Here is a 12,890-nt window from a genome sequence, read left to right as displayed (position 1 = left end):
AAAGTTTTACTGTTCTTGTTCTACGCCGAGACTTAGCGCCAATTTGCTCATGCGTCAGGTCTGCTGTGATTTTATAAAAATAGGGAGGGAAACCCGGAAGTAAAAGGTTCAAAATAACCTGTTCAAAGACAGCAAGTAAGTGCGAGCGATAAGTGCCCATTCTCAAGCTATCGCCCCTATTTGAAATGGAATCAGTCCTGAGTGGTAGTCTTTGCTTTTGAGAACGGACAGTAACTATTCTTATTCATCAAATACATCCTCCATGGAATTTTTTTTTTCTGTCCTTCTCTTGTCTAGTTTTGTATAGCAAGTTCTATATACATATTAGTATGACTCTGTTCAAAATTGTACTGAATAATCATCTTGATATTTGTTATTTCTTTCAACAATATGAAAATTTTCCCTTTATACTCAATATTGGCAAAGGTAGTTCAGCCGACAAGCATTACTTTGCAATATTCTCTTGAAAACCCTCTATAAAACAGCTAGCCTGAAACCGTTCGTTTGATATTCTATCGAATATTTAAACATGATGAATGTTGATAATTGAAAACATTTGTTGCCTAGTAGAATCTTTTTTCAAAATCTCAATTTGGGTGATAGATCCCCTTAAAAATGAAGGTCGCCTATTTAAGCAGTGACAGAGTTCATTGTTTTCAACAGATGTGACTGTGAATCTTGATGTAATTTCAGAATTTCAGTTATAAGAGATTGGATTTCACATGGTTATAATCTGTCATATCTGTTGAACATTCGCTTTACTTACCCATCTTGGTATGAATGTTTTAAAAAATTTTAAAGTGGGAAATGTTGCTTTGAAGGGAAAATTTTACCAGGGCCACAGCGAGGAAGAGGATCGGCCGATCCCCCCCCCCCCCAGTGTTCGCCAAACTTGAAAAGTAAATCCGAAGTTTGTATAGGGGTTGCCTACCGTTGCCTTAGAGAGTATTGATGAGCTTGGCGAATAGAGATTTGCTAATCATCACTCTGGCGCCAACACTGCACATGAAATACTTAAAAAGTCATATGAGTTTTTAGTTTGAATTCTAGTGACTTGATTGTCTGCTCTTGTTGAAAATATAATTTAGAGTTTAATTGAGTGTTAGAAGACTTTCAATGAAATATTGAAGTAGACAACTACTTTGATTCAGTCATGAAGCAAACTCAGAAAAAAATTACATTTGCTGCAATGTCCATTACTGTTTTAATTGTAAACTTTAATAAAAGGATATAAATAAAATACTTGAAATTAAAAGAATGTAAGTGATTAAAGCATTAAATTATCATATTTTTAAAATTAACACTAAAATGTTTACTTTAATACTTTACATTTGATGAACAGCTTGAAAATTGAAGGTAATATATTTATCTTATAAATTAAGAATATAAATATATAATAAGAATATAAATTAAGTATTATGTTTATCTTTGTTTAATATTCTCCTCATTTTTATAGTGCGGCTGAGCAAGCAGATTTTAATTCATACAGTTTTCGAGGTGATGGCTATGCAATTCTTCCGCAAATCAAACGCTACAAAAAACGTTCCTATGTCATTGTTTTAAGATTTAAAACTTATGATGAAGATGCTTTGTTGTTTTTTGCTCCAAATACTGATAATGTAAGTATCACATTTAGATTTTTTTTTTTTGCAAAGCTTATATAGACAGTAACATTTTAAGATTCTTTTATGATAATTATTAAAATTTTGAAATCTAAAACCAGTTTTGCATGTTGTAACTAGTAACTATCAAACATGAATGGCAGATTTGATTGAATCTCTTGTCATTATTCTTTGTTATCTGTACACATGATGCAGTAACCTTGAAACCTGCAGCATGTAAGCTAAGGATGAGTTCAAGCCACCTTCACAGGCCTAAGCAGAAAGATATTCTTTTATATCAAAGATTGAGCAGCCTGCTTTAGCCAAAGACGATTTAATGCATTGTTTAGTAGAGATGATGAACCTAACTACATTTTTGAATTAAATAGAAGTATTTTGTTGCAACTGTAACCAGTTGTAATCTTTAATATATTTTTTTAATAATTGAGTATATTTCTTTCATGATATGCCACACCTGTTTTGAGATCTACTACTCTGTATGTATACTTAATTGTATTTTCACTCTCATTATTGCTTTTGTCATCTTTTCAACACCAGAGATGCATATGCTGTACCTATAAACCTTAGCTCTGTTACGGGAGATGTTTTTGACTTTTTCAAAATTGCGTATGCATACATTCCATAATCCTGCCCCCCCTCCAATTTTACCATTTTTCTTCCTTGGTTTTTGCAATTTCAATATTCGGGAGTGCTGCAAAAATATTTGTGCGGTTGCTAAAATTTGAGAACCATTGTATCATGAAATTATGTGTTGCGGGAAAAGAAAGCAATGTCCAGGATAAAATATGTGCAACTAATACAGTACAGTTTAAAATAATAATATTCTTTATCATATGCATCAATTAATAGCATGTCTAATATGTTTTAGCATCCTTGTTTTTAAATTTTTTCTTTCATTTCACAGAATGATTTTGTATCTCTGGAGCTACGTGATGGTCATGTTGTGTATCAATTTAATTTAGGAAGTCAATCAAGGTCCGTACTTAAAACGGAAAAGAAGTATAATACAGGGAACTGGATTCGAGTGGCTGCACAAAGAGAGAATCTTCAAGGTGATTTGATTCTAGCAAATAGTATGAAATTGACCAATTGTATGATTTTGCTTCCATTATGTTCTTTCAGTAAAGTAACTTATTGTTCTTTCAGTAAAGTCTTGGAAAATGCTTGTGTAATGACCAATTTATTTATAACAGTGGGGCTCAACTTTTTTTCACCCGAAGACCGCACCACATACTAAGATAAATCTTGCAACTTAGAGCACATGTAATTAAAATGTATTTAAATCTTCTTTTATAGGCAACATAAGAAAATGCGGAAAAGGAAAGAAACTTACAAACTAAGAACATTATTACATGCTTTATTTCATTCATACGAATTTTCCATCTGTTTTTAGAGCCAGGGGGGCAAGAGGGGGCTGAAGCCCCCCTCCTAGAAATTAATTTCCTTGCTTTTAGTGCTTTTTTCTATGCAAAAATATAAAAACATTTCTTCTCCAGCCGTTGATGAATAATTAATTAAAAAAGTCAAACTTTAATAACTCCAATGTGTACTGAAATTAGTGTCTGTGGGGAAAATATTCTGCTAAACCATGGAGAAAATATCTGAGCCCCCCCCCCCCTCCCCTTAAAATTTTGCATATGGGCGCCTAGGTTTTAGAGACAAATTTCTAACTTTTTGACTTCAACTTTGCAACAAAAACCATAATACTGAGTAAAAAATATTTTTTGTTTTAGAAAGTTCCAGAAGATAGTTTTGATTCTGAACATTGAACATAACAATGGGCCACTTGAATCGGCTTCACAGGCCACATCTGGCACTCATGTCATAGGTTCGGTGCCACTGACTTACAACATTGATTAATCTACTTGCTCGGAATGCAGTTCTTGGAGTTGTAAATTTTTTTGATGGTATTGAGAAATCTCCTTCTGTAGCTTTATTGTATGCATTCAAAAACATAAACATTACATAGCACTGTGGTATGGTAATTATTACAGATCTTAATTACTTTATCCAGATACTTATGATTTGTAACAATTGCCTCACCTGAATCACAATGTAGAAACCAAAGCTTTTTAATAAACATTTTAAGCATTTTGTTTGTAGCATGCTAAGATTAAAAATTTCATGCATGTTGATGCAAGTGCCACACTTAAGTTATAGATTCATATCTAATTGTTATGCTATTTGTTTGTTATTGTTCCATGGTCACTATACTGATCAACACACAATACTGACAAATACACAAGTTACTGATCTGGACGTCTTAATAAGTCAGGATTTAAAGTTTAGTCAACAGTGCAGCATAGCTAGTAACAAAGCCAATAAGATGCTTGGGTTTATCAATAGATCTATTTTAAACAAATCTAAAGAAGTTCTTCTGCACTTATATAGAAGTTTAGCAAGACCTCAGTTGGAGTATGCCGTTCAGTTTTGGTCTCCTTATCTTAAGAAAGATATTAATGTATTGGAAATGGTTCAAAGGCAGGCTACAAGGCTAATAAATGGACTTTCTCGTTTAGACTACGATTCCAGGATTAGAATGCTAAAAATGCCTGGAGCAAAGAAGAGACCGAGGGGACATGATTCAGTTGTTTAAATTTATTAAAATGAAAGATGTAAGGGGGCTAAAGTTTAGCACTGAAAACAGGACAAGGGATCATTGTTTTAAGCTATTTAAATCTCAGGCTAACATGGATATTAGAAAAAATGATTATTTTAGCAGGGTAGTGGAACCTTGGAACAACTTACTGAAAGAGGTGGTAATGAGCAAGATAGTAGATAGTTTTAAGAGGACCATTGATCTTCGCAGGGGATTGTAAATCGACTAGGACCAGTCTAGCTGGGCCCAGAGCCTGTTGCTGGTCGTCACATTTGTATTTGTATATTGTTAGTCATTTAATTTTGACAAATTAACTTTTCAAGGGTTTTCAGTAGTGTAACATAATATCAGCAATTTTGGCTTTTGGTTTCATATTAACAGAATTCAAATTTATGTATCTTTTGAAAATTTTTATGGAATTTTGTGTTAATGTCTGAAATTTTAAAAATTTGTTTATGTATTAATTTTATTTACAAGTTTGCTTTTTTGCTGACAGGTCGGTTGTCAGTTGAAGATGAATATTTAGATGGCCAGCTTCCTGCGAACAGCCCAACAGTGATGGAACTTCAAAAAAGTTTTCTGTATTATGGAGGAGTTCCACCTAACTTTACTACTTCTGTGTAAGGATTTAAAATTTTCAGTTTACTTTTTATGTATTAAAGAATCATACAAAAGGTATCAAGTATTTAAAATTTGAACTGGTAAAGTGAAGTAACTATAAAACAAAATTTGTGTGAGTGATGTGCAAATAAAGTGATTTTATCATAAAGCTAGCCACTGTTTGCCTTTAGTTTTTCTGTTTGTGTTTAGGAACAAATTGAACTTTTCAAATGAATATTTTTTAAAATGCTTTTTGGAATCAGTAGCTCCAAATTCAGTAGCTAATACTATACCATTAAGTGTTGGAACTGTGTAAAAACAGTATCTGATTGAAATTAGATATAAATAACATTATTAAAATACAGTGAAATCCCGTTACAATGAACTCCAAGGAACTGATAAAAATTTTCTTTGTAACAGAATATTCATTGTAACAAAATCATCTTAAAACTTTCTTTATTTTTATAAAAAAGTTAATTTTGCAAATCTATACTCTAATATAATTAAATATGCAACATTTACTGTTACTAACGATCTAAACTATAAATAAACACTATTTTTCGGAAAAAACAAATAGGAAAATATTGAACACTGATGTTTTATCTATCGGTTGTCTTCACAGGAAGTTTTTTTTTTTTTTGTGCAAGAAATCCAGATTTATTTCAAAATTTATTCCCAAAGGACATTATAAAAGATACTAATTAATGACCATCACCTTACTGACCACAAGAAAAGTTGAAATCTGCCTGATCCCCTTGCAAATTCACAGGGTGCCTCACATTTGGTGCAAAGAAATTGATTGTGCGTGGCTAGACACTGACTTTTGGTGTCTCAGATCAGCTTACGTTTCAGCATGAGCGGATTTCCTCTTTGAATGGCTCTGTTTTGAAAGTACAAACTGAGTTTTCACTTTGCAACTTGTGAAAGTCATTTTTTAATTTCTAAAAACAGCAATAACTAAAAAATATTCATGCAATGTTGAGAAAAACATTTTGTTGTCACCAAGGGTGCCCATATGGGGGTAGGGGAGGAAGGGGGGGGGGGGCAAAGAGGCTCAAGCCCCCCCCCCCCCCCCTTTTTGAAATTAGAACTTCCTTGCTTTTAGTACTTTTATTCCTTGAGATTTCACCGTATATATTTTTACTGTAAAAAATTAAAAACTGCATTTCACTGTATTTCCTTTACATTACATTCAAATATTTCACATCATTATTAAACTTACATTTTTTTCCAGTTGGAGTGGCATAGCATTTCAAAAATTCTTTGGATGCATGAAAGATCTTCAAATTGACTCAACTCCCCTCGATTTGCTCCAGAATAGTTCTTATGGTGTTGAAGCAGGTTGCAAAGATTCTGTAAGTTTAAATTAAAGTCTCTAATTTATGACATGCATAACCATTTGCTACTAATGTGCACAAAATTAGTAGCAAGGATTCCATAAGTTTAAAGTTTTGTCTCTAACTTACGATATGCACAATTATTGTTACTAACGTGTTGTGTTTCAAATTTTATAGCCGATAAAAGTTGTCGGGTTCCGTGGTAGTGGTTACGTTGAAATGAAAGGGCAGCCTCTTCTAGAAAACTCCAGTTTCAGCTTTTCCTTCCAAACTGTCCAAGATTCTGCTGTGCTACTTCTCTCCACATTCGATTCCGGAAAAAATTTAGAAACGAAGAGACAGGTAATTTTGACCTTGTCATCCATTTAACTTGTAATTAATATATTTTTTAAATCGGGCATTTTGAAATCTTTATGATGAAATTTCTCTTGAGCAGCTCATATTAATGATGTCTCAATAAGTTTCTCTCTTTTTTTCTCCACGCTATCTGTTCAGGATAAAAGAATCAAAAAGGTAAAATAGATAAAGTGTAAACAATATGTATGTTCATAGTTTCCATACGTTTTAATCAAAAATTTAGGCATCTTTTTATATTTTTTCATTTTAACTTCATTGAAGGTGATACTAATATTTAAGGTGTCATGATTGAGCAAATTGGGTGGTTGAGCAGGTTGGTGGGGTTTTATTTTTTGTTAGAGACAATTTCATTTGCAATGAATTGGTCATAAATGATAAACCTACTGATATTGATATGGTTTGGCTGGAGTTGATGAGTAATAATTTCAAAAAACTTCGCTTTGGAAGCATCTATGGGCCACCTAATTCAAACCATGGACAAGATGAACAAATGTATCGTATTATTAGTGACATGTCCAGTAAGGGATCCATTATCATAATGGGGGATTTCAATTTCCGGGTATTGATTGGAATAATTTTTATCCTGGTAATGGCAAAGAAGAGGAATTTTTAGAAGTAATTGGTGACTGTTTCTCAGATCAAGTTGTAACTCAGGGAACTCTAGAAGAGGAGATTTTGGATCTAGTTTTTAGTGACATAGGAAGTTTTGTTCAGGGGTTGTGTGTAGGGGATCATATTAGAGATGGTGATCATAACAGCATTAGGTTCCGAATTAAATTTGAAGTGTGCAAAGATGATAATTTTAGGTTTGTGACCAATTTCAGAAACACTGATTTTGTTTCACTTAGGCTGAGCTTGAAAGAAGGTTTTTTGTCAGGATTGGATAATAACGACGTAGATCAGCAGTCTACGGAATATAAGGAGAAACTTGCTAAAACGGTTCGGGATTATGTTCCACTTAGGAGAAACGGTGTTAGTACCAAAATTTGGCCCATGTGGTTCTTCAGGGAGACTAAAGAAGCTCTAAATTATGAGCAAGCCGCTTTTCGTCAGTTTAAAGAAACCGGTAAGAGTGCAGAGAGGATCCAGTATGGTAAGGCAAGGCGAAATTTTAAATATTTGGTACGGATTCAGAAAAGAGAATTGGAGCAAAGGCTAACAGATGACATTGATGGGAACACTAAAAGGTTTTTTGCTTATGCTAATTCTGGGAAATTTTGAAACAGTCAACTAGAGCCATTGGTGGATGAGTATGGAAATTTAATCCAAAACAATAGTGATATTGCAAATGTTCTAAATACCTTTTTTTCAGTGTGTTTAACGATAACTGTATCTCAACAGTTGACACTAACAACACACAAGCTATTATACAGCTTGAGGATTTTGTATTTTTGAGGGAGGAAGTTCTATTTAATTTGAAAGAGATTAAAGCAACTAAAGCTCTGGGACCAGATAATATTTATCCAAAAACTTTAGTTGAATGTGCAGAGGAATTAGTGGATGTTATTTCAAATATTTTCAATGCTTCTTATAACTCAGATCGTATGTCGGGCCACAGGCATTTTTTGACTAAGAAGTAAACTAAAGCTTTAGTTCTGACATGCTTTCATTTAGTTATAATTGCCTACATTTGCATTATATCAAAACTTTTACTTTTTATGTATGCTTATGTCTTGTATTAAAAAACATATTCAGTGAAATTTTGTAGTTAATATTACTAATAGCGAATAAGGTACATTTACTTTTTTCGCTTTGTGCATATTTAAAAAAAAAAAAAAAATAAATAATAAAAAAAAAGACTACTGAAAGTGAAAAGTGGCTACCATTTTTTGTGATTTTGGTAGCCAGTGACTACTATTCACAAAATCCCCTAGTCTAGTGCTTTACCAGCTCAAATTTTGGTCAGTTGTGGCATCGGAGTGAAGAGTTATTAGAGTTATTGTTCAACTTAAAAAAATTAAAAATCAATATTTTAATTTTGAATACATTTGTGGATATTTTAATCTAAAGATAGTTTTTTCTCTGCATAATTAGGATTTTTATTCAGTTGCTCTCATTGATGGCTTCATCGAAGCGAGATTTAGTGGAGGAAATGGAGAAGCAAAAATTGTTTCAAAAATCAAGTATAATGATGGAATTTACCATACTATAACAGTCATGAAGACTCATAGAAAGTAAGCTACACCAAATGCGATTTTTAGTTCAATAGTTTAATATAATTAATATTGCAATACAATAAGAATTTTGTACTCAATTATGCAACTGTAATTTAGTTTAAAACTGTTTAAAATTTTGTTACATTTTCCGTTGGAAAAAGAGCAATTTTTCAAATTAACCAATAGAACTTTATGTTGCTTTGCTCTCTCTAGTAGAAAAGAATATAACTATTAATTTGTATCTTATACTTTTGTAATAAATGTTGGAGCTTTGTATGTGTGAGTATTCTTTGTGAAATTAAATAAAAAAACATTTGAAATTATTTTGTGGTATGTATTTCAGGGTGCATCAAATATTCGGTTGATATTAGGTGTACTGTCTATTCGGCAACCGAATAGTAAATGAATTTAAATATTGGAGAATTGGTAAACAAACACACATAATTTTTTTAATACTATGAACGAAAGTTATGGTATAGTACTACAGTACAAAATTAATTCAAATATTTACTTACTAATATTGAAGCATTTTAAAGAAATTTTAATGTAAGAGAAAACACTCTTATGTTAAATTTAAATTTTGTTGCTGTTTAATTTTTCTTAAGTCTTTTGAATATTACATCACCCTTTTTATTACTAATTCAATTTAATATGAAACAGTAACCTTAAAGAATCCCCTCATAATTAAGACTTCATAAATATGTTTAGTCAATCTACTATTTTTTAAAAATAAAATATACAGCAGTAAAAAAATAAATAAAAATGAAACTTGACAAGTATGTAAAAGGGTATTAGCCATTTTCTATATTAATTTGCTCTTGCTTTGTATTTTCCTGCGTATTATCTACGGATTATCTGTTATAAAAGTAAAATTAATGAGTTGCAGATTCTGTTGCACTACCACACGTTATCCGTGCTTTTTTTCTTCTCAACACTGCCTATAGGTTGTTTATTTTACATAGCTTTAATTCTCCTCTTAGGGGCCAATTCATTAATTACGTAAGGATGATTTTGGCAATTTTTGACCCCCCTCCCCTTATGTAAGGGTACATAAAATTTTTGAAATCCCTCTCCTCTATTCTTATGTAATATTCCATTTAGTTTTTCAAAATAATAAAATAACGAATCTTACATCACTGGAATCGCTATTAAATTCATTATTACAGTGAAACCTCCCAATAGCGGACAGTCAAGGGACTAGAAGTTTTGTCCGTTATTGGGAGGTGTCCGCTATTAGGAGGAACTACTTAATTTACCTTTTTCAAAATGGGCTGTTGTTCCCTTTTTAGAACACAATCGAAACAATTGCGAAAGGTTTACTACCTTTTACGTCAAGTGTAATTAATCTGTTTTTTTTTAATAAAGGTATACTGACAGCACACATTTGTCTTAAAAAGCATTTAATCAATTAAAGTAAACAGTTAAAACAGTTTGACATCTCTTTTTTGCATTACCAACGGCGGCGATTCGGCGGAGCAACCCCGCCCCCCCACACTTTTTATGGTTAATTTATTTATTTTATCTCGAGTATCACTATTGCATGATGTATGATTGACAGTTGGCAATATGACCTTGAATATGGGCAAATCTTTTTCATGTCTAAAAATTAAACAACCCAACGAAACCACAGCGCCATAAAGCCGACTACTACCGGCGCCGGTCTGCTCAATTGCATCTTCTGAGAGCCTCAGTTAGAAAAAGCGCCCAATTTCCTCTTTTTTATCGTAACTTTTGAACAGTTATTGTGTACAAAATTCATTAAAATCTTAAGAAAAACGTACGTTAGTTGTTAGACTGACATCAGTTTTCACTTATTTGCTTCAATACTCTCAAAACTAGCCGTTACAAAATTATGACTTTTATTTTCTTTTTCATTTTTTGCTGCCCGCAAAAAGTACCATCCCTTTTAGTTCTTTTTTTTCTGGCCCCAACTTTTAAGCCCCAATCGCTGCCTCTGCCCATTACCACCCTTTTAATTCCAAGAAACAGTAATAAGGAAATGACGGGGGGGGGGGGGGATATCAGTTGTGGAGGATGAAAAGCTTTGTAATGCAAGCAGTTACTAAGATATTCTGTGAAAAGAAAAAAAAAACCCGGAAGTGCTACGATCGCAAGGGAAATTTTTTGTGAAATAACTGTCCGTTATTCGGAGTGTCCGTTATTCAGAGTGAATTACATGGAATGGCCTATATTGAGGGACTGGGACTTGCAAAAATGTCCGTTAATTAGAGGTGTCCGTTATTCGGGAGTGTCCGTTAAGGGAGGTTTCACTGTATTAAATTAGACTTTTTTGTGTAAAGAAGTATTTACTAAAATGTTAGAATCTAAACTGAATGTTTTTTTCGACATTTTTTTTGTATATAATGCAATACTAATTAAAAATGAAACATGTCATACATAGTACGGTTCTTCAATTACATTTTACACTATTCATTCTTTGTAAAACAAATAAAAAACAGCTCATCCTGATACGGTTTTACCTTCCGGAACGCAAATAAAATAGATCCCTGCCAAACAATGTGACCGTGCGATTTCTAATGTAAAATTTTGATTGGGAAAATACTACATAAGAATGGGTTTGACTACTCCCCCCCCAAAGTAAGGGTATATAGAGATTTTTTCAATTCCCCCTCCCCCTCAGAACCCTTGAGTAATTAATGAATGGCCCCTTACGCGATTCAAGCTGAGTAAAAAAAACAACCATACAGTGAAAGGAGAAGCCTTCATTAGCACAAGATTAGACCGTTTGCTCCTTTGTCTTAACTCTTTGTCTTTAAGTAATTAGCTTACTTTTATCAGGATTTAAAGAAGTAATCAATACTTTTCGGATTATTTTTAATTTAATTTTGATTATACCTTGAAAATTTTTACTTCTTCATGTATTCAGTTTAGTTGCTAAAACAGTATGTTAAATCAAAACAACTTCGTTTTTTTACATCATATTATCCACAGTCTATATGCCGCCACAGATTTTATTCAAAACCATTTTAGGACCTGCGGATTGTACGTTGTTGTGGATAACATGCAGGAAAATACTGTAAATATTCAATATTCAGCCAAATATTTGGTTATAGTTTTAACCAAATATTTGGTATTCAATATTCTACAAATTATGGCATTTGGTGTATCCCTAATTATTACTTCATACTCAAAAGTAAAATGCAAATTTTCTGACCTCTAATGACAATCTGCGTTTGAATATTGAAAGAGTTATATTTTATCGACATAAGACTCTTTAAAAGAAAACTAATTTTAGAAGAAGCTTATTTTTAAAAGCAAAACATTTGATATGTTTGCCAATGAGACTATTTTTTAGAAAACAAAAACTTAGTACTATTTAATAATGATGTCAACTGGATAAAAGCTTCATAAGTCTAGTGTTTGTTAATCTGGAAGATGCAATAATATGCACCATGCACCCCCTGTCTTTTCTTCAAAGTTCTACTACTGATTGGATATCATTCAATAATAGAAAAAAATGGAAGAACGTAATTTCTTAAAAATAAGAGATTTCTGAAAGAAAGTACACTTTTTTGAAAGTACACACCCTCCAGTGATGTTTCATGGAAATTTCCATAAATTGAATGGTTGTTATGGAGAACCAATATTTCTCTGCTGGTGTAAACTTTTTTTGAACTTATTGAAAATGTGCTTCAAAATTTTCTTCATCTGAATGCTATGAGTTGATTGTCACTAGTTTTCATCATAAATACTATTTATTTTGGTGCATGAGAATTAGCATGTTGTTTTTTATTCAAATTAATAAGGATATCTTACTCATAATAAAGCATTTGAATTTTGGATGTTTTGCTTTTTTACAATAGGGTTGTTCTGCATGTCGATGATGTTGAAGTAGGATTTGATCGTTTGGTGAAAGGATCAAAGGATATTGATGCTCCACCTCAGCGAGGACTGTTTTTTGGTGGCTTCAAAGAAAGCATAGACTCCAGCTCAATGATTTCTACGCAAGCTAATCTTTTTGGTGTGATAAAAGATTGCATTTTCAACGATAAGTGAGTTATGCTTTTGTAATTTTATTGTAGAATAGGAAGAAAATATTTTTTTTGCAAATCAAATAATAAATAGTTTTAAAATTACATTTCTTTGAGAGGACAACATCATGCCCCTTTGCTTTGAATCATTTATTTTTCGAAATTCTGTACTAACTACAATTTCATTCTAGACATTAGTTTTTAGTTTCACTTTAACTATGTAATCT

General features: G+C 32.3%; 1 protein-coding gene across 1 annotated transcript in view; it reads left to right on the top strand.

Annotated features, from left to right (window-relative positions):
- Positions 1–12,890, top strand: part of LOC129228428 (laminin subunit alpha-1-like) — a 240,754-nt gene that overhangs the window by 216,439 nt on the left and 11,425 nt on the right. Inside the window, exons 52-58 of the mRNA XM_054863107.1 lie at positions 1,457–1,619; positions 2,527–2,674; positions 4,718–4,841; positions 6,056–6,176; positions 6,336–6,500; positions 8,550–8,689; positions 12,496–12,684. Of these exons, the coding sequence (XP_054719082.1) occupies positions 1,457–1,619; positions 2,527–2,674; positions 4,718–4,841; positions 6,056–6,176; positions 6,336–6,500; positions 8,550–8,689; positions 12,496–12,684 (1,050 nt within the window). The remainder of the gene's footprint in view (positions 1–1,456; positions 1,620–2,526; positions 2,675–4,717; positions 4,842–6,055; positions 6,177–6,335; positions 6,501–8,549; positions 8,690–12,495; positions 12,685–12,890) is intronic.

The sequence above is a fragment of the Uloborus diversus genome, chromosome 8 (assembly GCF_026930045.1).
Source record: "Uloborus diversus isolate 005 chromosome 8, Udiv.v.3.1, whole genome shotgun sequence".
Taxonomy (NCBI): Eukaryota; Metazoa; Arthropoda; class Arachnida; order Araneae; family Uloboridae; genus Uloborus; species Uloborus diversus.
The sequence above is the reverse complement of the archived record's forward strand: the minus strand, read 5'-3'. Positions and strand labels throughout refer to the sequence as shown.